The 27096-nt window shown below is 42.4% G+C and overlaps 1 protein-coding gene across 1 annotated transcript; it reads left to right on the top strand.

The window, feature by feature from the left end:
• POGLUT2 (protein O-glucosyltransferase 2) lies at positions 1-24126 on the top strand. The gene is made up of 10 exons (XM_060233685.1): positions 1-565; positions 5019-5224; positions 7563-7768; positions 10421-10498; positions 12909-13081; positions 15339-15576; positions 18485-18694; positions 20260-20349; positions 22003-22107; positions 23940-24126. The coding sequence occupies exons 1-10, from the start codon at positions 381-383 to the stop codon at positions 23955-23957; spliced, it is 1509 nt and encodes a 502-aa protein (XP_060089668.1). The 5' UTR covers positions 1-380; the 3' UTR covers positions 23958-24126.
• Positions 24127-27096: the final 2970 nt, after the last annotated feature.

Raw genomic sequence — 27096 nt, 5'->3', positions numbered from 1 at the left:
AGAACTTCCGTGGGACCAAGCATCCCTTCCCCGCCCCTCTGGCGCTCGGCAGTCGGGTTCAAGCGAAGATGCTGCTGGAATAGGCGAGAGTGAGAGCGGGCGACGCCAGCGGGACAAAGGAACGGGGCAGGCGCGCTCCGGCGCTTTCCTTCCTCTCTTCCTCCATGGGAATCGCGCCCAGCCAAAGCGACCTTTCGCCGTGTCGTGCCTGGAGGCAGATGAGCGTAGCCCAGCTTCCCCCTAAGGACAGATGAGATGCAGCCCCGAAGAAATCCCTGCTGCTGAGACCCGCCTCCCCCGTTGTACTTACATCGGTTTCTAACGGAGCCCTTCCCCACCCCATTTATTCTGCTGTAATTCTGAAGGGGGAAACTCTGTAAATGTTTAGCCTTTGGCTGACTTGCTGCTTGCCTTGGGGGACAATTCTTCTGGTGCTTTGGGGACCGGCTGGAGGAAGCCAGCTCAGTCCGGAGGATACTTTAGTATGGGGACCCGGTCTCAGAGCGGATGTGGTGCTGCCTGCTCGGTATTTTTATGTCCAGGCTGTGGACGCTGAAGGGAAGAGGCAAGTGCGGTTGTTCTTTCGTTGGGGCAGTGGGGGATGAAAGACAATTTTGTAGCCTGACAAAGTTTTAGTCCAGTGGCACCTTTCAGACCAACATAGTTTTATTCAAGGTATAAGATTTCTTCAGATACAATGAAATAGAAAAGTTCAGCCCATATATATAGGGAGAGGGTGAACAGTAAATTAGCATACAGCATATCCAGACCAAACTTATTATTCTTTCAATGTATTTCAATATTTTGCCATTGGATTCAAACTTTGTACTATTTTGCATGCTTAACCACTACTCATCAGCTATATGTAGTAGTACTGCTAATTGTACTTCATTTCATTGTCTGATGAAGCCTGCTTTTAGCACACCAAAGTTTACATTCTGGATAAAACTTTGTTGGTAGAGCCCTGTGGTGCAGAATGGTAAGTTGCAGGACTGCAGTCCAAGCTCTGCTCATGACCTGAAGGTAGCTGGCTCAAGGTTGACTCAGTTTTCCATCCATCCAGGGTCAGTAAAATGAGTATCCAGCTTGCTGGGAGCAAAGTGTAGATGACTGGGGAAGGCAATGGCAAACCACCCTGTAAAAAAAAAAAAAGTCTGCCAAGAAAATGTCATGGTAATGACTCAGTGCTTGCACAGGGGGCCAACCTTTGCCTTTCACTTTACTGGATTCCAACTTTGTTCTATTGCTTCATACCAATTCAGCTGCCCATCTGGATCTAGTAGCATAACAAATGGCTACCAGAGAACATAGCGAAGGAAATAAATACATCAGCACTGGACATTGATGAGCATATGTATCCTTCATTGTGGCAAGCTGCGAGTAACTAACTGAGATCCTGTTATGCTCCATCTGTCTCCTCTCAAGCATGGAGTTGACCTTACAGCATTTTCTTCTTTGAAGTGGGGTTTTTGGCTGTAGAGTTATCTCTCATGTCCCTGGACCAGAGAAATACAATACAATCTACCATTCCAAATTGGCCCTTCCTGGCATGCCTCCCCGTTACCTATATGTAATGGTTGAGGATATTCTGTTTCACTATCTGAAAAAGTGTGCTTGCACACAAAAGTTTATACCTTGAATAAAACTTTGTTGGTTTTAAAGGTGCCACTGGACTCAAACTTTGTTCTGTTAACATTCTACTGTTCATTCAATTCCATTGTGATCTACTATTCTAATCTATTATTCCAAATAAGAAATAAAATAAAGAGGAAATATGGCCCTTCTGGGGGATTAGTTGAGAATACAGATGTGAGGGCTGAATGAGGTGCCCCTAATCACATCAGGGGTGCCCCCTATTGGCTCGCTCTCCCTGCCCCATGCCTCACCCCCCACCCAAAAGACCATTCGGGAGCCAGCCATGCTCAGTTGCTCCAGTAAAGTCTGGCCGTCTCTCCACTCACTATAACTTTTACCGTGATTAATGAATCGCTGCTATTTTACCTAAATTTTATTCTATATTAACAAAAGATACCATATTTTTCTTAAAGAAATAAAAACTCCTCATTCGCTGCTCAAAATCATTGCAAAGGAGCTTGAAGGAAAGGAAAGTGTATACTTTTATAAGTACACATAAAATATCCTAGGTATACAGCTAAAAATGCAGTGTGTAAAGCTATTGTGAAACTTGCCTTCATTTGAGGAAAATCTCAAGTGCCGCAACGTAATTGTGCCTCTATTGTACTTGAAGCAAAAAACTTTGGCGCATACTCAAATATTTATTTATCGGATTTATATCCCACCAAGGCAGGCTCAGGGTGAGTAACAACATAAAAACATACATTAATCCATTAAAAACCTAAAACCAACAGACCAATAAATCATAATTCACAACATTAGTTAAGCACAAGATAGTCGTAATCTATGAATCTGCTCCAGGCATGCTGATAATAGTTAATGTCACAGGTGAGCAGTCAAAGGCAGGTCTGGCCAATATTCAGCCAGTATCCAGCATACAGCAGGAGGGGCAGATGGAGTCAGATGTCTTAAACTCTCTGGAAGGCTGGTCAGAAGAGCTCCATCTTACAGGCATTGCAGAACTGTAATAGGTCCTGCAGGGTGCTGATTTCCATGGGGAGCTCATTCCATCAGGTAGGTGCCAGAGCTAAAAAGGCTCTGGTCCTAGTAGAAACTAGGAAGACATATTTGGTTTTAGGTTTTTAATGGATTAATGTATGTTTTTATGTTGTTACTCGCCCTGAGTCGACAATGATTGGCTGATCTTAGAGCCCTTTGAGGGACATATGGGAGAGGTGGTCCCATAGGTATGTTGGTCCCTGGCCATTCAGGATCTTGAAAGTCAAAACCACTACCTTGAACCTGATTCAGAACTCCACTGGTAGCCAGTGCAGACTGCAGAGAACCGGCTGGATATGAACCTGTAAAGACACTATCAGCAGCAGGAGTGCTGCTGTGTTCTGCACCAGCTGTAACTTCTGAGTAAGGCACAAGGGTAGGCCCATGTAGAGTGAATTGCAATAGCCTAATCTGGAAGTGACTGTTGCATGGATCGCTGTGGCCAAGTCATGGGAAGAAAGGTAGAGAACCAGCTGCCAAACCCGCTGAAGATAGAAAAGGGCAGATTTGGCAGCTGTTGTGACCTGGGCCTTCATAGACAAGGTGACATCCAGTGTCACACGGAGGCTCCACAAACACCAAAGATACCGCATCTAAGGCCAAGAGATTGATCCCCCCCATTCCTCGCAACTCAGGAACAGGACCTCTGTCTTTGATGGATTCAATTTCAGCTGACTCTGCCTTAACCAGCCAGTGCCCTGTCCAAAATGTCTGTGGCCAAGTCCAGCTGGCCATCCATTAACAGATACAGATGACAATCTGCATATTGATGACACCCAAGCCCAAACTCCTGGATCAGCTGTGTGAGCGTGCATAGAGATGTTAAAAAGCATCAGAGAGGATCACTCCCTGAGAGACCCACAATGCAAAACTTCTGTTTTTGTTCATGTTAGCCACTGAATGCTGCAGGCTTTCCTCCTCTTGCACAACATTTGTACTCCCCCCCCCCCAAGTCAGTCCACATGTAGAAACCCAGTTCCCCATGAGAATAGTTGTAACTCCATTGTGTTGATTATACTTAGCTTTGGAAGATTTTGTTTTTAATCCACGCTCTGCCATGGAAGCTTGCTGGATGACTTTGAGCCAATCACATGCTCTCAACCTAACCTACCTCACAAAGTTGTTGTGAGGATAAAATGGAGGAGAGAATGATGTAAGTTGCTCTGAGTTCCTGTTTGGGGAGAAGTGTTGGGCAGCCTAAGTCCTTCTGAAGGGTAATGTTGCAACTGCAGTGCTGCCTAAATAGCCTTAAATTGAACCTGGTTGCAGGTTTGGAGCCTTTTTAAATTTAAATTAGATTGTCATTTAGCTGAGATTGGGGATTTTAGCTTTGCAAACTGCACTGTTCTTCATGTAAACTTTATACTTGGGAGAAGCTGCATGATGATTTTTGTTGTTGTTGTTCAATAAAATAAGCAGAACCAGAGAGAAATAAGTCTGGAAAAAATTGAGGGGAAGGACATCTTCATTGAAGTGAAAAAAATCACCCAGTTGGTTTTATAACATCCTATAGGTTCCCCCCCCCCCTTTCCACACAGTAAACTTGGCTAGAAAATTTGAGCATTTTCAAAGGCATTTGCATTACCCCAACCCCAATTTAATTATTTGCTAAAATGAATGGTTTAGGAAGTGTAACTTGATTTTTTTTAAAAGGTTCACCCTCAAAATCAGGCTATTTCCCAAGACAAGGAACCTATAAAATACCCCCCTTTCCCCCTCCCCTTTTCCCCCAAAAGTGCATGTTTTGCTTTTTGGATATCACAACATATTTAAATATTTCTGTGTCATGTTTTGTTAGCTCATCCAGGTCCAATTCAGCAAAGAACAGGGACTTCCCTAGAGTCCCGTTGGAGATGCTGTTGGAGATGCTGAGGTTTTTTAGAAGCTTATCAGGGGTTTCACATTGAGGTACCCAGCTCATAAAGATGAACCAGTTTGCTCAGCTCTACCAATGTTCTCAAGAAAGTTGTACTGAGTAGGTTATGCTATGAATTAATGCAAAGCAGTAACCAATAGCTGTGCATCTCACATTCATTGAACAGGAACCCCACAACAGGCCCACAGATTCTTTACCATGTGCACAAATTTCCCAGGAAGCCAGGATAGAATGGAGAACCATGTATGCTGCTCAAACTGTTCAGAGGAAAGGCAGGAGTAAAATACAGTAGCAAATACAAAATAATAGAAAATAAGATAAAAAGCAGGATAGACTATTGCATGACTAGAAGGCATTTCAGCTTTAGATGATCATAAAAGTCATTCAGTTCTGAACAACGTTTGACATTTTAGAAAAACTTTATATTTTCACATTGCTGTTTTCTTTGTTTGTACATGAGAAAGCTTGTTTGAGTTGCTCTTCACCCTTGTGTTTGTTCCGTACATAGGTTTACTGTCTCTCCAGGAGAAAATGCATTTCAGGTGAAGATCACAGCTCCAGATGAGCAGTTCACACGGGTAGGGGTGCAAATATTGGACAGGAAAGATGGCTCCTTCATTGTGAGGTACAGAATGTATGCAAGCTACAAAAGTCTGAAGATTGAGGTTCAAACCAAAGACAAACACATTGCCAAATCTCCATATATCTTAAAAGGTACAGAAATAGTGCTCAAAATCACTAATCCTGAATGCTGTTTAAAGTCCCAGTGAAATCGCCACTTATATGCTGGGGTACATACTGCTAGAGGGGCTGAGGTGTGTCTCAAAAAATAAGGAGGCTGGTTGGATCCCTCACTCTGTGCCCCTCACTGGAGATGTTCCATGCATTGCTAGTCTGTCAAGCATTGAGGTACTTTGTAGTTCTGTCTGCCAATGTATGGACAATGAAACATTATGCTACTTAGGGGTGGAATTCAAGCAGGAGCTCCTTTGCATATTAGGCTACACACCCTTGAGGTAGCCAATCCTCCAAGAGCTTACAACAAAGAGCCTTGTAAGCTCTTGGAGGATTAGCTACATCAGGGGGTGTGGCCTAATATGCAGAAGAGCTCCTGCCAGAATTCTACCTCTGATGCTACTGCTTGTGCAATGGCTGTTGTGCAAAGGAATTCCAAGAACATCATCTTTGCCCAGAAAGCATAATCCAGCCCTTGAACCTTGGCTGATAGGAGGCATTACTACATCCTCAAGTTGCGCCAATGGGCAAAAAGTATCACATCAAGTGAAAGAGTTGAGTCAGCTTCCAGTTTTTAATTTGGTGTTCCAGGTTTTAAAACATCATGCCCTGACCTGGTTAGTACTTGCATGGGAGACCACCAGAGAAGTCCAGGGTTGCTATGAAGTGGCAGGCAATGGCAAACCACCTCTGGACCTCTCTTGCCTTGAAAACCCTATGATGTTGGCCTAAGTCTACTGTGACTTTCCACCACCACACCCATCTATCTTGAGGCCAAATGTGGCCATTACATTTAACTTGTGACCAGTGTTCCCTCTAAGCTGAGTTAGTGTGAGCTAGCTCACAGTTTTTTAGCCTCCAGTGCACACATTTTTGTCTTAGCTCAGGAAGGATGACTCCAGAGCACAATAATTTATGCAGCAGCTCACAACATTAGTGGTAGTAGCTCACAACTTTTAACACCAGTAGCTTACAAAGTAGAATTTTTGCTCACAAGACTCTGCAGCTTAGAGGGAACATTGCTTGTGACTCTCGTGGGTGGTTGCTGTTGGAAAGCAGCTGCAGCTTTCATGGGGGAAATCACTTCCCCGGTGCTGAAGACCCGGTCTGAACCAGACTTCTTTGGCACTGCAGAAATGAGTCCCTGTAGGGAAACCTGCTGCTGTCTGGCTACAACTCCCTGTGGTGGTGGAAGGTTAAATTTAATTTATTTATTAAAACACTGCCTTCCATTGTGGTTCAAGGGGGCATACAGGGATCGTTACATCAAGTTTGACCCTGGGACAATGCAGAGAACAATGATGTCCCTCTGAAGTTGAGTTACAGAATTTTTGGACATTCTGGAACAAACTGTGGCGATCCTGAGACCTGTTGAGTACAGCTAACCACCAGAATTTAATTGCTGCCTGAAATCATGACAGTAGCACATGAAAATGTTTTTAAAATTGTTTTTTATGTCTTATGTTTTTATTCTTGTTTATTTTATCGGTCACACTAGTGTGCTTGTGTTGACCCTTGGGTCTGTGAGCCGCCCTGAGCCTGCCCTCAGTTTGGTGTAGTGGTTAAGTGTGCGGACCCTTATCTGGGAGAACCGGGTTTGATTCCCCACTCCTCCACTTGCACCTGCTAGCATGGCCTTGGGTTAGCCATAGCTCTGGCAGAGGTTGTCCTTGATAGGGCAGCTGCTGTGAGAGTCCTCTCAGCCCCACTCACCTCTGGGTGTCTGTTGTGGGGGAGGAAGATAAAGGCGATTGTGAGCCGCTCTGGGACTCTTCGGAGTGGAGGGCGGGATATAAATCAAATATCTTCTTCATCTTCTTCTTCTTCTGAGCCTGCCTTCGGCGGGGAGGGTGGAATATAAATAAAATAAAATAAATAAATAAAGATATCAATTACTTCCTAAAATGATACAATATTATATAATTATATATACTGGGACAGAATGAGATCCCAGCAGGTAAAAGTGCAGAGGGAGGAGTGGGTTGTCCACACTTTGTTCTGTCTTCCTAAGTTTCTCCTCCACAGCCTGGAGAGGACCAATATGTGGGCCAGGCTTAGCCATGTGCATGCCCAGCAACCTTCCCTGACTTCCCACACCTACTCCCCATTTGCCTCATGGTTTAGCCAGTCTGGCCCAACTTCAACTGCATAGCCTGGCTCAATGGTGGTCCTCTTGCTGTTGGGGTGGTGAGCAGCCTGAAGGCTGAGGCCAGGGTTGTGGCCACCAGCTGTAGCTCAGGAAAGTCTGCAAGAAGGTCTGACCTCAGACAGCAACACGGCTTAAATTATTATTTTAAAAACTGTTTATTGTACACAGGTCCTGTTTATCATGAGAACTGCGACTGCCCTCAGGAAGACAGTGGTGCTTGGCTGGAAGAGATGAGCTGCTCTCAAATCATTCCACAAACCCAGAGAGACCTGGCCCAGTTTTCTGCTGTAGATCCTGAGAAGATCGCCCAAGAAATTCCACAACGATTTGGCCAGAGACAGAGCTTGTGCCATTACACCATAAAAGATAATAAGGTACACTGTCCTGAGGCCTGCATAACTGCTGATTAGGTGGCTGTTCTGAAGGTATGAAGTAAAGTCCTTGGAGAATGCCAGAATGTAATCCTGGTGTGAGCCTTGCTTACAGCTAATCTGAAGTTTCAGCAGGATAGAAGAGGCCAACCAGTGACACAGCTGGGAAGAAGAATGAGGGAAAAGTAGGAATGCAGGGAGTCAGGCAAAGAGGTAAGGTGTATCACCAGGGCTTTTTTGTAGCAGGAACTGCTTTGCATATTAGGCCACACAACCCTGATGTAGCCAATCCTCCTGGAGCTTACAGTAGGCACTGTACTAAGAGCCTTGTAAGGTCTTGGAGGACTGGCTACACCAGCAGGGCATGGCCTAATATGCAAAGGAGTTCCTGCTACAAAAAAGCCCTGTGTATCACAGAAAATGTATCGCAGAAAGTGAAAGAAGAATCTTCTTTTCTTACAGTACTGCTAGTAGGGAATTCATTTATTTTAAACATTTTATGCCAGTTTTCCACACAATCAGGGTCCCCAAGGTGATGCTCATGAAAACATTAATATGTCTGAACAATTAAAAACTTTGTAAAATATAAGCTATTATACAATAATTCAATAAAAATGCATAAATGAATAATGCTAGAAACAGGGAGGAGAGCCAATAACTGTCATTGTGTGTGAGCTAAGTGCTGTCAAGTAATTTCTGACTTATTGCAATCCTATGAATTAATTACCTCCAAAACATCCTATTATTAACAACCCTGTTCAAGTCTTCTAAACTGAGGGCCATGACTTCCTTGACTGAGTCAATCCATTTCATGTTGTCTCTCTGTTTTCCAGCCGCCTTCAACTTTTCCTAACATTATTGCCTTTTCCAATGACTCTTGTCTTCTCGAAATATAGCCAAAGCACCATAGTCCAATTTAGCCATTTTAGCTTCTAGGGAGAATTTAGGCTTGATCTGATCTAGAACCCACTTATTCATCTTTTTGGTGGTCCACAGTATCTGTAAAACTCTCCTCCAAAGCTGCATTTCGATTGAATTCTTTAAAATGTGCTGTTGGAAGAGAGTGATTCAGATGAATCAACCATTATTGAGAATATGCCAAATGAAATTTAAAAAGTCTTAATCTGATGGTGGAAGACAATGAAAAAGGGAAACAGATGAATTGCCCCGGGGAAGGAGTTCCAGAGTTTTGGGGCCACGATGAAGAAAGCCCTTTCTCAAGTCACCACCAATCATTCTAATTTAGATGGTGAGGGCAACTGAAGTGGGGGGTCTCCAAAGAGTAGCAGAGTGAATAGGTAGATTCATATGGTAGATGGTGGTTTCTTTGAGATTAAAGAATCTGGGGACAGCAAATGTAAAACTGTGAAGGCTGGCTGGCTGGCTCAGTCCAAAGACCACTAATCCAGCATTCTTTTTTCAAAGAGTAATCAGCTACATAGCCCTAGAACTTCATAAAAAGGGTATAAAGGAGAGGATCAATCCCCTTTTGTGGTGTCCCCAGCCTCTGGACATGGAGGTTTTATTTCACTATTATAGTTAAACAGTTGTAAATAAACCTATCCTCTCTGAAGTTCCCTAATCAGAGCTTTTTTTGTAGCAGGAACTCCTTTGCATATTAGGCCATACACCCTTGATGTAGCCAATCCTCCAAGAGTTTACAGGGCCTAGGACTACTTAGGTCTGGGTCCTAAATAAAGAGCCAGTTTGGTGTAGTGGTTAAGTGTGTGGACTCTTATCTGGGAGAACCGGGTTTGATTTCCCACCCCTCCACTTGCACCTGCTGGAATGGCCTTGGGTTAGCCATAGCTCTAGCAAGAGTTGTCCTTGAAAAGGCAGCTGCTGTGAGAGTCCTCTCAGCCCCACCCACCTCACAGGGTGTCTGTTGTGGGGGGAGAAGATATAGGAGATTGTAAGCCGCTCTGAGTCTCTGATGCAGAGAGAAGGGCGGGATATAAATCTGCAATTCTTCTTATTCTTCTTCTTCTTAGTACAGGGCCTACTGTAAGCTCCAAGAGGATTGACTACATCAAGGGTATGTGGCCTAATATGCAAAGGAGTTCCTGCTACAAAAAAAGCCCTGCCTAATCCTTTGTGTAAAAACTATCTTTGATTCCCCAGAATGTACAGAGGTTTGGGTCCTAAGTAGCCTTGTATTGATATGACACAATAGAAAGCATTGGAGTCCATGCAGGGCGTTTGGCACTCTGAGTTGGCTTCATGCCCCAGTGCCTGGACATCCTTCACAGTTTATGAAGCCGCTGGCACTGACCTTACAAAGGTTGCTTGTTAATTTTTTTTCATTGACATTATTAATTCCATGAATTCCAGCTATTGCTCTGAAACGTGCCAGTCCTCTACAGTAAATCCTTACTGAATCCTCCTAATTGGAATTTGATTCATTCTTATTGTTAGCTCTTAAGCTCTTGTTAAACTCTTGTTGTTTAATGGTCGTCAAATAATAGTGGGTGACGGCTCATCGGTTACAAGGTGGCCCATATATCTTGTCTTGCTGAGCTGCATAGTCTTGTAATTATAAAAAGTGAAAGGAGATGGTTTACTTGATTTGTTTGTTAGAATATGGAGGTGGTTCTAAGTTATATTTGTTTTGACAGGAAAAAGAAAGCTAATTCAGCATCTCCGGGTTTCTTTTAGGTTTATATAAAGACCCATGGGGAACACGTCGGCTTTAGGATTTTCATGGATGCCATCCTTCTTTCTTTGACTAGAAAAGTGAGTGTCTCTCGTTAGCTTTTTATACCTTCCGGTAACAAATACTGGCATTTATTTAATCTATTTTAAAATAAATATACCACATTTTCTGTCAGGAGGTGTGTGTATGTGCTGTCTATACAACACAATAAAATAACAAGAATGTAAAAGCAAATGATAAAGTCTAGAAACACACATTGATATTAATAAGCAGGATTATGTAGCCCCAAAAATATTCAACATGAGAGCCAACAAAAAACAAACTGATCTCTGGCCACCATTAACATGTAGAAAGGACTTTTAGAAAATCCACATTTTAATTGAATGTGGCATAGGTGAGTAAGATCTAACCAGTCAAACTGCAATTGGCAGAATGTTCTAGAGACTGGCTGCCATCTTGAGATTCTGAGCCAGTTCAATATGGTGGGGATAACTTTCATAGAACATCATGGCTGAGATCCAAAGTAATTTCCTTCATGTGTCAAAGACAATTCTGTGCACACATGGAAGGGAGGCCAGCTCTCCCCTTCATTGCTGTCCCTTGTACCACACCAAGTGCTACACTTTGGCCTTCAGAAGAGTTTTTTTAGAATGGTTGCAATGAGAATGGAGGGTCTGAAAAGCCGTGTTGCATGCAAAACATGCTGTGCGTGGCCCTTTGTGTCCTGGGCTGCATTTAAAATAGATGCCTGAAGGGTGTGTCATAAGTATTAGCAAAAACAGAACCAGATGACTCCAACAAACAACTGTGCTTGTGAGATTAGGAAAAGCAAAAAAAAAAAAGAAAAACACGCTTTAGAGGGACTTCATGAGTAATAATTCCTGCTTGATTCCAGACAAGGAGAGAGAAAGAAATTTCATTAGCTGCAGGGAAGTGGAAGGAGCAGAAGACATTGCATACACTGAAGAGATTTAAAATCTGCAAGCTCTTAGGAGCCACCTTTGACAACACACTGGTTACCTTACATCCTCACCAAATGAAGGGACATCAGCAGGATTGTGTTTAAAACTCAGGGCTATCTTCTTATAAGTTTTCCATCCAAAAACTCTCAATGGTGGAAAACTCTCACAGCTAACTTATGGTGACCCTGTAGGGTTTTCAAAGCAAGAGATGTTGAGAGGTGGTTTGCCATTGCTTGCCTTTGCACAGTAACTCTGGATATTCTTGTTGGTTTCCCATTTGAGTACTAACAAGGACTGACCCTGTTTAGCTTCCAAGATCTGATGAGATCAGGCTAGCTTGGGTCATCCCAGTCAGGAGTCTTAGTAAATTCTTAGCATGCCAAACTTTACCCTTGTTGAGCATTCCTTTTCTAGGTGATGTGGTCTGTGTATAAGCTGCAGTTATCGTCTGAAGTTATAATTGCACTTTTACATTGTGGGCTGTAGACCAGCAGATGGCATTGTGCTCTACGAGAGTTGGGAAGTGTTACTCTTTGAAGCACTTACTTCCCTTTACCACAGACACTTACAAAATGTAGAAACAAATCTGCTTCCCTCTGACTGTTAAAAGGCAGTTTCTCTGGGAAAGTCAGCATCCTGGGCTAGTGTACTGGCTAACAGAACAAGCTTTGAGCTGGGGGGTCCTTCATTCAGATGGTTGCTGAGGCACGAACTCATTGAGTGTGCTTAGGCAAGCCCCCCTCTCTCTCAGCTTACATCTGGCTGCAATCCCAAGAACACTTTCCTGGGAGCAAGCATCATTGAATAAAATGGGACTTTCATCTGAGTAGACCTGCTTAGGGTTGCTTCCTCTGCCTCAGTTTCAGCCACCCAGCAAAAATAAAGGGATGGCAATACCAAGTTGTATGAAATGCAGAGAAGCAAATGCTGTGTAAAAAAATATGCATATTACTTAAACACCTGCTGAATTTCAGAGATTTTTCTTCTTTGTATCTTGCTTGTAGCTGATGTTCTTTGAATGGTTGTATATATGGTCACATTTATGGATTCTGCAGTGTTACAGAATCAGGTCACAAACATTATAAAGCTGTGGATCAAAACTTGGTAACCAAATGAGTTCCCAGAGAAGAAGATGATGATATTGGATCTATATCCTGCCCTATACTCTGAATCTCAGAGTCTCAGAACAGTCACAATGTCCTTCTACCTCCTCCCTCCCCACAATAGACACCCTGTGAGGTAGGTGGGGCTGAGAGAGCTCTTACAACAGCTGCCCTTTCAAGGACAACTCCTATGAGAGCTATGGCTGACCCAAGGCCATTCCAGCAGCTGCAAGTGGAGGAGTGGGGAATCAAACCCAGTTCTCCCAGATAAGAGTCCACACACTTAACCACTACACCAAAGTGGCTCACCAAACTAGTTAGGTATGATCCCTCTTGTTTAGTTATGACCTGTTTATTAAAAATGGAACTTTTGAGAAAGTAGCCCAGTGCAGTAAATATATAATGATTGCCTGTATGTGTCCTAGGTAAAAATGCCTGATGTAGAATTTTTTGTCAATTTGGGAGACTGGCCTTTGGAGAAGAAGAAATCCTCTCAGGGCATTCATCCCATATTTTCTTGGTGTGGATCTGCTGACTCAAAAGATATCGTAATGCCCACCTATGACCTGACAGATTCTGTTTTAGAAACAATGGGCCGGTAAGAGCTTTTCTGAAGTTTTAATTCACTGAAATATTAGTGATTTTTACTTTCCGAAATGATACTTCTTACTGACAAGCAATTGGATCACGTGATCTGTGGACATAACAATGGAGGATCTTTTTCCCATCCCATCCCCTGTCCAGTTAAGCCCGCCAAGACGTGTAGCTCTTGCTCCAACCAGATCCCCTAATCCTGAAAGGATCACTTGGGGGACGGAGGCATGGAAGAACTGATGGTAATTGGTGCTGAGGCTAATAGTGACTGCCTTGCAAATGGAAACGTGGAAGCTGTGAGCAAGGGGAAGACAGCACTTAGACTTCCTTCTTTGCCATGCAGGTAGAATGAAAAAGCAAATACAGTAAATCAGTGCATTTTGGTTTATGCCTCTAAATGGCATTTCTAAAAAAAAAAATCCAAGAAGCAATACTCAGCTAAATCAAAACATTGCATAGTGCATGTTTGCACTGATGCAGTATAACCCTGTTTAGCTTCAACTTGCCACTTTCAGGGATGGGGCTTGTTGTTGTTTTCCCTGCTTAATGCTATATCCATGCCATTGGTAACATCTGCCTTCTTTTCCTCTATGATGCCTCTACTTGTTCTGTATACCAAACAAAGCGATTTCAAATCAAGCTATCAGTGGTCCAGTCCTATGATCTGTTTTGCCAAAAACTGAGCTGATAGAACCAGCTGGTTCTCTTGTGCACACTGTATTGTCGACCAACATTGGACTGTATTGGATAGACAAGCAAATAAACAGCTACTGCTATAATAACCATGTTGATTGGCTACCAGAATAAAGGCACACGTCCATCACACAGAGATTGGGAAGTAGCTGGGCTCCATGACAGTCTGAGTAATCTCCAAAATTCATGGTGGTGGAGTTCCGACACCTCTAAATGCTGTTTGAGGAGCTGGCTGAAGAGAGAGGCTTTATAAAGCTGTATGGTTACAAGTTCCGAGGGGACAAAATGAAATAACCTTAGGCCCTCCCACTGAAGCCTTTTTTTCTGTTTACCAAGGAGGAAGGGTATGTGTAAAGTACTTAGACCAGAGTAGACCTAAAACTGTTCCACAATACTGAGCGGCGAGAGAATGGAATGGAGAGGAAGAAATGCCAATCTAAGGTCATTTCATCTCCCTCAGCAAAAGCTGTTGTAGCAGAAGCCGTATTTCCAGTATGGATGATAGTTGTGCAAACATCAAACCAAGAGGGTTCTTCTGCCCTTGCTAGCTGTAAAACACTGCTCTGTATATGTATATAGAACAAAAAGTTCTGTATTATACATAGCCCCTACACATTTCACCATACATGCTTTGTCAGGGGAAATCTGTGAAAACATAATTTTATATTTAAAACAGATAATAGAACCCCTTAATAAAAGTTATTACAAAGTTATCAAAATAATATTAAAGACACAGGATACTATTTTAATAACTTTTATTAAGGGTTCTTCTATTACCTGTATTAAATATAAAATTTAAAGAGGGCTCTCTATTAAATTATGTTTTTTACAGATTCCCCCTGACAAAGCCTACGTGGCAAAATGGTAGGGACTTTGTATAATAAATTAGTTATCTGTCACCTGGCATTTTTTTCATTTTTGTTCTGTTGGTACATTGCTGGGTGCAGCTCAGGTTTTCTTCATCCCTGTATATATATAATCATCATGGTACCTCTTAAAACAAGGACTGGGCAAACTTCAATCGTGTTTGATCTGATTTTTTTCCCCTTAGACTCCCCAATGTGTGTTAAATTTATTAGTAAAAGTACATTCTCTGGAACAGTTTGGTTGTACTGTAAGTAAACATGAGCTGTCTATGCACTCTTGTTTTAAAAAATTCTGGATCAGACAAAGATTCCCCCAATGCTGCATTCTTTACTAGAACCTCAGACGGCTCTAAATGGTTCTCACTGTTCTAGTGAGTCTAGTTTTAAAATGCAGATTTCCCCAACATCTTGTAAAGCGGCAGTTTATTAAAGTTCACATATGTCTGTTTCACAATTGAGTCATAAAATTCTTTTTCTTTTAACTTGCCTGCCCCAATGGAATTTAGTGAAATTCTATTTTCCGGAGGATTAATCACGTCCACCTAGAGAGATGTGTTTCTTGGACTACTTCCCTGGAAAGTTAGTCTGCTCTGCTATGAGAAGAGATGGACCCAGAATAAATCATTGCTATCACATTCTGGGGGAATAAACTTTTTTATTAAAGGCACATTTTGAGAATATTTATTCCATTTCCTCCTATAGAGTAAGTCTGGACATGATGTCTGTTCAAGCGAACACTGGGCCACGGTGGGAAGAAAAGAACACTACGGCAATCTGGAGAGGTCGAGACAGTCGTAAAGAGAGGCTTGAACTGGTGAAGTTAAGCAGAAAATACCCTGAAATAATTGATGCAGCATTTACCAACTTCTTCTTTTTCCAGCATGATGAAAGTCTGTATGGCCCCATTGTGAAGCATATATCCTTTTTTGATTTCTTCAAGGTACAGTATAAATAAATATGCACCAGTTTATTTACATTTTTAGAGAATTTATGTTTTGAAGTTGATCCAGGTGTTTGGCAGCTGTTTAGATCACCAAAAAAGAGGATCACAAAGCAAGGATGACTGGTATTCTTCTTGTGTTGGTTGAGTGATTGCTCCATTCTGCATATTCAGGCTATGTGCAGAATATAACTCATAAGCTTCAATGGATATGATAACAGCCATCATTGCTTGTGGTAAAATAAGTTCATGTTTTCTCACTTGCTATGATATCTAGTCAAGTGTGTCAAGAAAAGTCTGCAGACTGGGTTTTCTCATTCTTTCCTTTGATGTTGTTGTTATTCCTCTCGCCACCAAGCTGTCTCGAGGCAGCTAGCAACAGCTAAAATATTAACAGATATCAATTAAAAACATAATACAAATAAGCAGGGGTGGAATTCTAGCAGAAGCTCCTTTGCATATTAGGCCACACATCCCTGATGTAGCCAGTCCTCCAAGACCTTACAAAAAAGAGCCTTGTAAGCTTTTGGAGGATTGACTACATCAGGGGGTGTGGCCTAATATGCAAAGGAGTCCCTGCTAGAATGCCACCCCGGCAAATAAGAACATAAGAGAAGTCATGTTGGATCAGGCCAATGGCCCTACGAGTCCAACACTCTGTGTCACACAGTGGCCAAAAAACCCAGGTGCCATCAGGAGGTCCATCAGTGGGGCCAGGACACTAGAAGCCCTCACACTGTTGCCCCTCCCAAGCACCAAGAATACAGAGCATCACTTGCCCCAGACAGAGAGTTCCAACAATATGCTGTGGCTAATAGCCACTGGTGGACCTCTGCTCCATATGTTTATCCAATCCCCTCTTGAAGTTTGCTATGAACTAAAACACAGCACACATAAACAGACCTGACTACTAAAAAGCTAAATGGAAGAGCTCTGCTTTGCAGGTCTTATGGAAGTTCCTGTGTAGTCTGTGTACCTGTGTATCTGACAGCTGGTTCCACCAAGATGGGACCACAACAAAAAAGGCCCTCATCCTGGTGGATATCAGATGAACATCCCAGGATCAGGCACCACATGTGGGTTGTGGGTTGAAGAATGCAAATTTTGAGGGGAGAGGAACATGTCAGAAGAGGCAGTCTGCCAGGTACGAAGATCGTTTCTGGATAAAAGTAGTCACCAGCACTTTGAATTTGATCTGGAATTCAATCAGCAGCCAGTGCAACTGTTTCAAGTCAGGGTATAATCTCTCTAAGGCGAACCTTCTATACTTCTTTGTGACAAAAGTAGAAGAAACAATACTAGTTAAAGTAGAGATTTCTGTCTGGCTCTCCATAGAACTCAGTGGAGCATACATGGTTCTCTAATCCTCTTTTTTAATCTTCACAACCACCCTTTAGTTTGGGGACAGTGATTGGCCCAAAGTCATTCAATGAGCTTCATAGTTGACTGAATATTTTTACCTCTGTTTCTCTATTTCTGGTCTTACACTCTTATCACAACACAGCAACAGCCACTCAGGGCTGGTTTATACATTATGTTAAGTTCATGCCTTTCTCTTGGTTGGCAGTCCAGTTGCAGGAAGAACATTTGTAGTGGAATTACAGTACCTGCACCAGCTCAGCCTGTCCCTGATGTTGACTAGTGCTGATGTGGAAATATTCCCTGCCTTTAAATCGATGCATGGTTTGTTGCTAAGTTGATACTGTTATGTCCATTATTGATGTTACAGCATCGGAGACTACTATTCTTGGCAGCCTTTCTGTTAGAGATTAATGTCTGAATCACACTTTCTGTGCTGTGCACATGTGATTTGTGTATGTTTCTCTGCCACTACAGACTACAGTTTTCAGTAGATGCAAGGATTTTTGAAATGAAGACCTGTATTTCTTTATACTTAAAAAAAAAACCCTTAGAAAATAATTAACATGACTACTTTCTTAAGATTTTATTTTAGTCTCTGAGCTACATGTCAGCTGTAATTAATAGAAGTAAAAAAAAATAACCAAGAACTGCTTCAGACATTACATTTTCAGATTTAGAAATCTTAAGCAGTGTTCCCTCTAGGCTGAGTTAATGTGAGCTCGCTCACAATTTTTTACCCTCTGGCTCACCCATTTTTGTCTTAGCTCAGGAAAAATGGTCCTAAAGCAAATTAATTTATGCAGTAGCTCACAACTTTAATGCCAGTAGCTCATGAAGTAGAATTTTTTGCTCACAAGACTCCACAGCTTAGAGGAAACATTGATCTTAAGTGAAAAATAAATGAGGGAATAAAGACTGGCTTCAACTCCCTATCAATTGTGCATTTTGTGGGAAACCATGGTTTGTTGCTAAATGTGTAAAATGATCCCAAGGTTAACCGAAACTTGTAAACACTTCCAGCATAGTCCGAAGATTGGTGATCAGGATGTCAACCTCCAGGCAGGACCTGTCGATTCCCCAGAATTACAGCTTATCTCCAGAGTACAGAGATCCATTTCCTTGGACCAAATTGGATGCTTTGGAGAGTGGATTGTATGGCATTGTACCCCACTGAGGTTACTGTCCTCTCCAGGCGCCACCCCCAAATCACCAGGAGTTTCCCAACCTGGATCTGACATCCCTACACCCATCCAGCCTGCCTGAGGCTGGGGGAACCGGGCAGCCCTACCTGGTGGGGGAAAGGGGCAGGGCTTTTTTTGTAGCAGGAACTCCTTTGCAGATTAGGCCACACACCTCTGGTGTAGCCAATCCTCTAAGAACTTACAGTAGGCCCTGTAAGAAGAGCCCTGTAAGCTCTTGGGGGATTGGTTACATCAGGGGTTTGTGGCCTAATATGCAAAGGAGTTCCTGCTACAAGAAAAGCCCTGGAAAGGGGTATTTACAAAATTGATAAGCTGTGTGTTTACTGTCATTTTGTATTTTGCAGTATAAATACCAAATTAATATTGATGGCACAGTGGCTGCATACCGGATGCCTTATCTTCTAGCCGGGAACAGCGTAGTACTGAAGCAGGATTCCATCTACTATGAGCATTTTTATAACGAGTTACAGCCGTGGAAACACTACATTCCATTTAAAGATGACCTGAGTGATCTCTTGGAAAAACTGCAGTGGGCCAAGGACCATGATGAGGAAGTAAGATACACTTATTTAAAAAAAAAAAAATCCCAACAATTTGGAAATTGTCCACAAAAATCTGTTTGCTTGGGACTTAGGCAAGTGGTTGTTTACAAGCCAATAATGCCTTTGAATAGCATTCTCAAAAGTCCAGGCCTCATTCAGACACAAATTCCTTTGGGGAGGTGTTCTCAGTGGCCACTCATGGATTTTCTGTCTTGATGTGCCACCAAGATTGAATGACGCTGCATAGGACACATAGAGCCTTCTATCTGTATGCACTCACTGCTCTACTTATAGTTTACCCCATTTCAAGTCCTGTAAAGCTATGCTAGTGAAATCAAATCACTATTCTGATTTGTGAATCAAAATACAACATGGAAATGTGGAGCTAGAACCTCAGTTGGGAGAAGAAGATCAGAGAAAGGGAGAGTTATAGGAGAAGAATGTTGGGAAAGGAAAGGGCTAAGCCAGAGTACATACCAACAGAGTATATGCCGAATTGTTTCTCGTCTGGTGCTGTTTTGTGGTAGAAAAGCAGAATCCAGCCATTTAGATTCATGTTTTCATTAGGGCTGACAGAAATGATGACAACCATATGGAAGGGAGGATTCTTAAAATTCATGGATTGTGGCATTATCTGTATGCTCTGAGAAGATGAAGAGCTGCTGAATGCAGGGTACTTTTTGCACAAAGATTACTTCCAAATAGCCACTTGTGTTTATAGGGACATCACCATATCATCTAAGATCATGCCACCAAAGGGATGTTCTGAGATGACTAGATGTACCTATTTTCACTCACCAAGCTCTGCATGGTGAACACAGTACCCATACAGTGCACTCGGGAAACCAAAGAAATTGTGCATTCTGGGTTTAGAGTCCAGTTTGGTGTAGTGGTTAAGTGTGCGGACTCTTATCTGGGAGAACCGGGTTTGATTCCCCACTCCTCCACTTGCACCTGCTAGAATGGCCTTGGGTCAGCCATAGCTCTGGCAGAGGTTGTCCTTGAAAGGGCAGCTGCTGTGAGAGCCCTCTCAGCCCCACCCACCTCACAGGGTGTCTGTTGTGGGGGGAGAAGATACAGGAGATTGTAAGCCGCTCTGAGTCTCTGATTCAGAGAGAAGGGCGGGGTATAAATCTGCAATTCTTCTTCTTCCTACATCACCTAGAAATATGCATTAATTTAGTAGGAATATCCATTCCACTACTTTATTGTGAACATTGAAAAGGTGTAGTAATATATTCCAAATCAAGGAGATTTATGCATATATGGGGGTGGGCGGCAGAAACAAGGATTGGAGTCTACAGCTCATTCCACTAGCATAAACTGCATTTCTCCTGGAGTCAGATTTCTACCACTTCTTGCCTTTCACTTTGGAAGCAACCTGTGTTGTTCCCAATGGATCCATTGATCCATCCATCCGCAGAAGCAGGATTCCAGGAACCACAGCAAGCTGCAGCAGAAAGGGGGATGTGGAGCAATTGGCTGCAAGTGTGGCTGCATTTGTGGTGCACAGGATGCAACATCTAGTCGTGAAGTATTAAAGATAGTTTTAACTTATTTTCTCTTCTCCCTGCCAGGCAAAGAATATAGCAAAAGCGGGACAAGAGTTTGCAAGAAATAACCTCATGGGAGACCATATCTTTTGTTACTACTTCAAACTTTTCCAGGTCAGTCCCTCTGACTACTTGAAACTTACTTTATTTTACCTAACAGTCTTTGTATGCTGCCCTTCTGCCCAATTAAGGCCACCAAGGTGGCTGTTAAAACATTATTTTCTTTTAAAAAAGCATTAAAATTATTAAAACCCAAATCAACATATTAAAAGCACATAAAATGATAATTAAAACATAGGGCAGGAAGGAGAGATCATTGAGGGAATACCTGGCAAAACAAAAAAAGTTCTCATTGCTGGCAGAAGACAGTGATGGAAGGGGACAGGCAAATATCTCTGGGGAGAGGGTTCTGTGGTTATGGTGCCATAGCCGAGAAGGCCCTGTGTTGGTTTGCCAGTGTTTGAGGGACATTTGGGGGCCACAGTAAGAGAAAGCAGGTGGGGAAGTTGCATGTCTTCCAATGGAAACCCTTCCGTCTAATGACATTTTCCATGGAATCCAAGCCAGGTGATGCAGATAAAAGCTGAGCTGATATGCAGTGGCTGTAGTCAGTGGAGGGGTTCACCAGGCAAGAAAGGTGGATGGCTCCCATGACCTCCTGCAAGTAAAAGTAAAGCGTAACACAGGAACACTTGCAGTGAAGGACAAGGTCTGCCACCTGCCTCCCACCCCAAGTGTAATGTCACCCCCTTGCAGAAAGCTCATGGGGTGGGGGGGGGGTACAGTGTATATCTCTATGTAAGTCATATTACGAACACACTTCATGCACGTGAGCTTTTGTAGCATATACACGCTCCTCTACATTTCCATCATACTTACTGTAATAATGGATATTTTGTTATTTCTCCCCAAAAAAAGTCAAAGATGGTTATCAGACAGGATGGTGGTTTGTTGGCTGAATACATTCAGTAGTATTATTTCCATACTGTACAGGCAATCACAGAACTCCCAATTCCCTCTTAATTCTATATAGCAAGACTGACTAATGTAACAAAGCCTACGCTTTAACTTAATTTTAAAAATATTACTTCATTTGTAACTTGCCTTTCTCTCAGGTGGGGAGCCAAAGCCTCTTCTCCTCTTCTCCATTGTATCCTCCCAGCAACCTTGTGAGGTAGTTTAGGCTGAGAGTGCTTGACTGGCCCAAGATCACCCAGAAAGCTTCATGGTAGAGGGGGGATTTGAATCTGGGTCTCCCAGATCCTAGTCTGACATTCTACACCAATACACCACCCTGGCTCAAAACACACAGTTCAAGTTAAAGAGCAGCCATTATTAAATTTCTGTCAATGCAGTTAAATGGTCAAACTCTGCAATTGAATTCGTAAGTTCTGTGTGAAAGGCATGCCCTAAAAAGCAAGTTAGCATTTTGCTAAAGATGCATTCCAGATTCTGCAGATGCCTTTCTAATGCAGAGGGATATGTCCCTCAAAGCAGCAATCAACAGCAATCAAAGAGCCCAGCTGCAAAAAGCCCCTCTGAAAACACAGCTGAAAATGTCTGTGCATTAACACTGAGATATTGATATTTCAGCAAGTCACCAGATGGGTCGTATCTACTTACGGTCTCTGTGAGATTGTGTCTCATGTTCCTCAGGAGGTTTCTTGTAGCATGGGAAATTTCATCAGCTGCACATTGATCAGTGTGAGGCCGTAGATGTCGAGTTTGCAAGAGAAAAACAAACCAGCCCTCTTTGTTTTCAAGTAGGAATATGCCAAGCTACAAGTGAACGAGCCAAAAATTAGAGAAGGCATGGAGAAAGTGGAGCAGCCCGATGAGGACCTCTTTCCCTGTAATTGCCACAGAAAAAAGGTACAGAATGAATGTTGACATATCAGGTGCTGAATTTACAGTGTTGAGTTTTCCCGTTTAATGCCTCCCATCATCCAATTCTAAGTTAGGGAACAGTTTTCATTACAGGTGCCAAAGCTTTTCCAAGTACTGAGGAGAGGAGAAATGGATTTTCTTTGTTCTAATGCCAGTGGTGTAACAACTAGTGATAATGCTTGGAAGTTGAGTAAATCCTGACAGGACACAGAAGAACAACAAAATCCATGAGTTACAGAGTCCATTGATTTCATTGGACTTGGAAAGTTCTAACACTATATGGGTTGGATGATGCCATCTGTATTCTGTGCATGAAAGCATAACCTGCTTGTCTCTTTCCAGCCACAGCTTGAAATCCACATACACACACACACACACACACACACACCCTGCTGCTGCTGCTAGGGACTCCCAGGACCATCATGATGGTGGAGCTGAATGGCTGAGCAGGGGGGAAATCAGCAAGAATTCTTTCTCTCCTTGCACATGTGGATCTTTTCTACAGGACCCAACCCTATGTATGCATCACACGTGCACGCCTTGAGATAATGTGTCCTAGAAATCCAAATTCTGCTTCGATGAAATATGCCCTCTGCTAGCTGTAACAATAGTGCATGTCAGGGACTTGAAATAATCACAGATCCTTAGAAACCTGGACTTAATTGTTCACTCATGTTTACAGAATTTAGGGGACAAATGTGTGTAGTGCATAGGTCTCCAACATGATGCTCATGGGTGCCATAACACCCACCAACATCTTTCCTGATGCCCACCAAGTGTTTGTAGAAAGTGGGACAGGTAAAGCCTTTGCCCTGCAGGGCTTCTGATTGGCTGGAAATGTGATTGGCTGTGCAGATGTTTTAAGTTGATTCTGCAACACCACAACAGCACAAGGCTCTTCACTGTGTTGGTGTATGTGTTCCTTTAAAAAGGCATCCTGTGGAACAGTTTCTGCCTGAAATGTGGAAGAGTTATTATTAGAGTTATGCCTAACCTTGTTCCATGACATTGTGTGGCTGGCTCCACCTTTTTGTAGTTGCACCCACACTCTGTGTCAGAGTTCCAAAACTGCCCACAGGCATGAAAAGGTTGGGGACTTGCTGGTGTAGCATGGCTCTAACAATATAAAAATGAATTGTTGTTACGTGAATTTGACTTGTAGATGGTGCTCTGCAATTTGAGATTTGGCCAAGTTCTTGGGAATTGCAGAGGTATCTTTGTAGAATCCTTGCTTTTCCACACAACTGAGCTGGTATTATCTGCTCAGTGCCCAGAATGTCCAGATGTTTCTTGAGACTTCTAGGCAGTGCTCCTAGGGCTCCAGCAACAACTGGCACAGTGGTAACCACCTTCTCCCAAAGGCGCTCTATTTTTGGTATTTTGTGTTTTCCCCGTTCTTCCTTTCCTATTCTGCTGTCTTCTGAGATTGCAATGTCAATTATCCAAACCCTATTTCTCTCTTTTTTTTCTACAGCTGTGATATCTGGGGTGTTATGCTCCAGGTGTTTATCTGTTAGTTATCAGAAGTCTCAAAGAATCTTTATTTCATCATCTTGTCTGTTTTGTGCTCCCATGAATTTCTGGCTGATGGTGAGCCATACTTCTTGCAAAGATTAGAGTGCAATATAATGACAACTCTTATCATGATGTTCTTTGTCAGTTTGAACAATTTTACTGCAGGCACTGACCTTGTGGTCAACTGTTTCATCCATTGTCTTGCAAAGTCAACATTTGCTGTCATCACTGGTCTTCTGAATCTTGGCTTATTATTATCATCAATAGTAGACACACCAGCTGAGTTTTCTTCTTTCTTACAGGTCAAAGAAGAACTTTGACAGGCAGAAAAGAAAAGTTTCTCGTGATCTTTGCTTGTCTTTGGATTTTAGATACCTTCAAAGGATAATAGAAAGACAAGGTGGGAAATAGTCTGAATGCCTTCTGTTGTGCAGTATTATGACCTTTTCTTTTATAACTTTTTATAAAATAAATATACTTTCCATAAAAGTGTAGTAATATTTGTTAGACCTCTCCAAAGCTTTGAGCCTTCTGTTTGTTTTGACAACTAAAATATCCCATGTGTGGATCTAGCAATCCATTGGTTTGTATCTTTACTGATATGGCAGCTCCCATCCACTTCCTGCCCTCAGAGGCAAGATTCTCCATGTTTTTCTTTCCCTTTACTGAATGAGCCGTCCTAGTAATGTGTTTTCTTCTTTGCTGAAGAACTCTGGCTGCCCCACCCTGTCACAGTAGGATATCTTGGCTCAGCCCAGGAACCTGAGAGAAGGATCAGGAGCCTGCTGTAAGCAACTTAAATGGCACTTGAGGCGTTTTGAAATTCAAAAATAACGAAGTATTTTATTCAACATAGAGGGGAAAGGTCAGGTGAAATCAGAGACTGAAATTTCTGAGGTAATTCAATATGGATAACTCTGAGGTAAAACCAGTACATGCACAGACTTTAGTTGTATTTCAGGCTAATCAGAGTTTCTTAGCTATTCACAGTTACATTTAAGAGTCTTTTGTTCCTATATTTTCCCCAACACTCCAATACACTTTCTTTGTGTATTCTCTTTTGGTCTTCAGAAAGCTGGCACACACTTCCCGGTACTCTCTTCTTGAAACACTAGTACTCATCTTGAGTTTTTAACTGACTCTTAAGGGTCTCTAAAGGCAGTTTGTAACCACACCAGACTAGGGATCTCTGCATTTTTCAGAGCTATCTACCCACTGAGCCTTGCCAACTTTCCCGTTCTTCTGTCTGTATTACACTGCTCTCAGTCAAGACGGAATTCTGAAACTGTCAGTCCTCAACTCTTCCCAGCTAGGGCTGAAATCAGACTGTATCTCTCCTCAGCATCCAATTCAGAAGTCTTTCTCTGCCCAGTTGATGTTAACTAATCAGATCTCTTGGAACACCCTGTCATTCAAGGCTCTCTGCTTCTGTGAAGAATTAACCTTTAACAGTCCTTTGTTTACACAGCACTTGTGCAGTCTGCAGCACTTGTGCAGACTGCTTTTAGCAGTCACAACTGCTAAAAGAGTTCTAGTTTCCAATTGAAGTGGGTGCCATTACATGTTATTTTTTTCAGGAGGGGGAAGAGTATCAGTATTTCCAGAAGACTATAAAACCCTGTCCATGTTATAATGAACACAAGTGTATCTTGTATGTACATTTCTTTGTAAGAAAAAGCCAACACACATTCACTCTACAAATGAAACTGGGAACCAGTACCTGGATAAATGGGGGGCTTAAATCCCATTAAGCTGTATGTTTTGAACATAACATGAGAATTATTCAATGCACATGTTATACACATGCTCACTGCAACTTAGAATGGGGTCAAACCACATTCTTTTACTGAAGTGCAGCTAGGACTGGGGCAGCAGTACATATAAAAACATGAACAATAACTCAGTTGCAAAGGAAATCAAAGAATGCCTTTGCTGCAAATGACAGGAACGATTTTCTTCAAATTTAAAAAAAACAAACAAACAGCAATTGCTGGTCCTGCTTGTTAGTGCTTGAGTGCTGTTGGGTAATTGGAAGCCCAGTGCAGTTTGTCTGCCATCCCTATGAAAGAGGCTTTCTTTGAACAGCTGTTCCAAACAAAAGAGGCTTAAAAGAGAATACAGAATTAAGCAAGCTTATTATTAACCCCGCTAACCAGGAGCTGGCACACTGTCATTACATTATAGCCAATTATTTTAACAATTATTTATTTTAAAACACTTCCGCTTGTAGTTTTTCTTAGCCTTGCAGATGGTTAGAAATGGGAATGTTTTTCCAACCCCCCCTGCCCCTTTCACAGCATACAATCTCCTTTCCCTTCCCCTCCCCACAACAGACACCCTATGAGGTGGGTGGGGCTCAGAGTGCTGAGATTACACTATCAAGGATTGCCATTTCCTATGTACGCCTTACCTGGACAGAGATCAGCATCACAGGTCTTCTATGTCCCCTACCACTGGCAGTACAGTACTGTGGGTGGCCACAAGGGAGAGGGGATTCCAACACCATGGCATCACTACAGAAAACTTCCCCTCCCCAAAGGAAGTTCACTTTGCACTGTCCTTGTTGGCATTTCATCAAATGGCTAAGATAGTTCTTGTTGATATAGAGAGCCAGTTTGGTGCAGTGGCTAAGTGCACAGACTCTTAACTGGGAGAACCGGGTTTGATTCTGCACTCCTCCTCATGCAACTGCTGAAGTGACATTGGGTCAGTCAGAGTTGTTCTCTCAAGAGCAATTTCTGTCAGAGCTCTCTGAGCCCCACCCACCTCATAGGGTGTCTGTTGTGGGAGGAGAAGGGAAAGGAGACAGTATAATGCTCTGAGAGTCCTTCAGGTAGTGAAGGGCAGGTTGTAAATCCAATCTCTTTGTCTTTACTGGTTATACTGCTAATATTTATGACATGTATCCAGCTCTACATTTCTGGAATCTTAATGTCATTTTCTAGATGATTTCTTTCAGTTTCCCCCCTCCCGTTGTAGTCCACCTCCTCTTGCAGAGGATGGTGTTTCTGAGGGCCTTCTAACCCCAAGAACAAATATTTAAGGGATTGTAGCAGGTATGTCCTGCTCCACAGTATTAGTCAAAGCATGGGCTGCAGAAGATTTATAAAAGGTTTTTCTCACACAGTAATGCCTGAACAACTAAACCCTTATGGTTTGTGTCAGTACTCTCCCCTCCAGAAAAAAAGTGTCAAGCAAAAAGTTAGATCTTTTCTCTCTGTCCCAGGTTTCCATTGACATTTCATAGTCTCAAAGTTGAACACATTGATTCTCTGTAATCTAGCTACCCCTCCATGATGTATCACTACCCTGACTCCATTTCTTCTTTGTATACTGCTTGCAGAGAATATAATAATTTTAACATAATTAAAAATACTTAACATACTTTTCAGCTGAAGTGCTTCAGACATTCTCAGGATGAAACATGTACAAAAACACAAGATCTGTTTACTCATGATG

The sequence above is a fragment of the Heteronotia binoei genome, chromosome 3, assembly GCF_032191835.1.
Source record: "Heteronotia binoei isolate CCM8104 ecotype False Entrance Well chromosome 3, APGP_CSIRO_Hbin_v1, whole genome shotgun sequence".
Lineage (NCBI taxonomy): Eukaryota > Metazoa > Chordata > Lepidosauria > Squamata > Gekkonidae > Heteronotia > Heteronotia binoei.
Note: the sequence above shows the minus strand (reverse complement) of the source record. Positions and strands in the feature narration are given on the sequence as shown.

Excerpts from the sequence above, each read along its gene's own strand:
- POGLUT2 (XM_060233685.1), top strand. The coding sequence starts at position 381 with ATGTTTAGCCTTTGGCTGACTTGCTGCTTGCCTTGGGGGACAATTCTT. Across the intron at positions 15,577-18,484 it reads CCTTTTTTGATTTCTTCAAG|TATAAATACCAAATTAATAT; the intron begins GTACAGTATAAA and ends TGTATTTTGCAG. Across the intron at positions 18,695-20,259 it reads CCAAGGACCATGATGAGGAA|GCAAAGAATATAGCAAAAGC; the intron begins GTAAGATACACT and ends TCTCCCTGCCAG.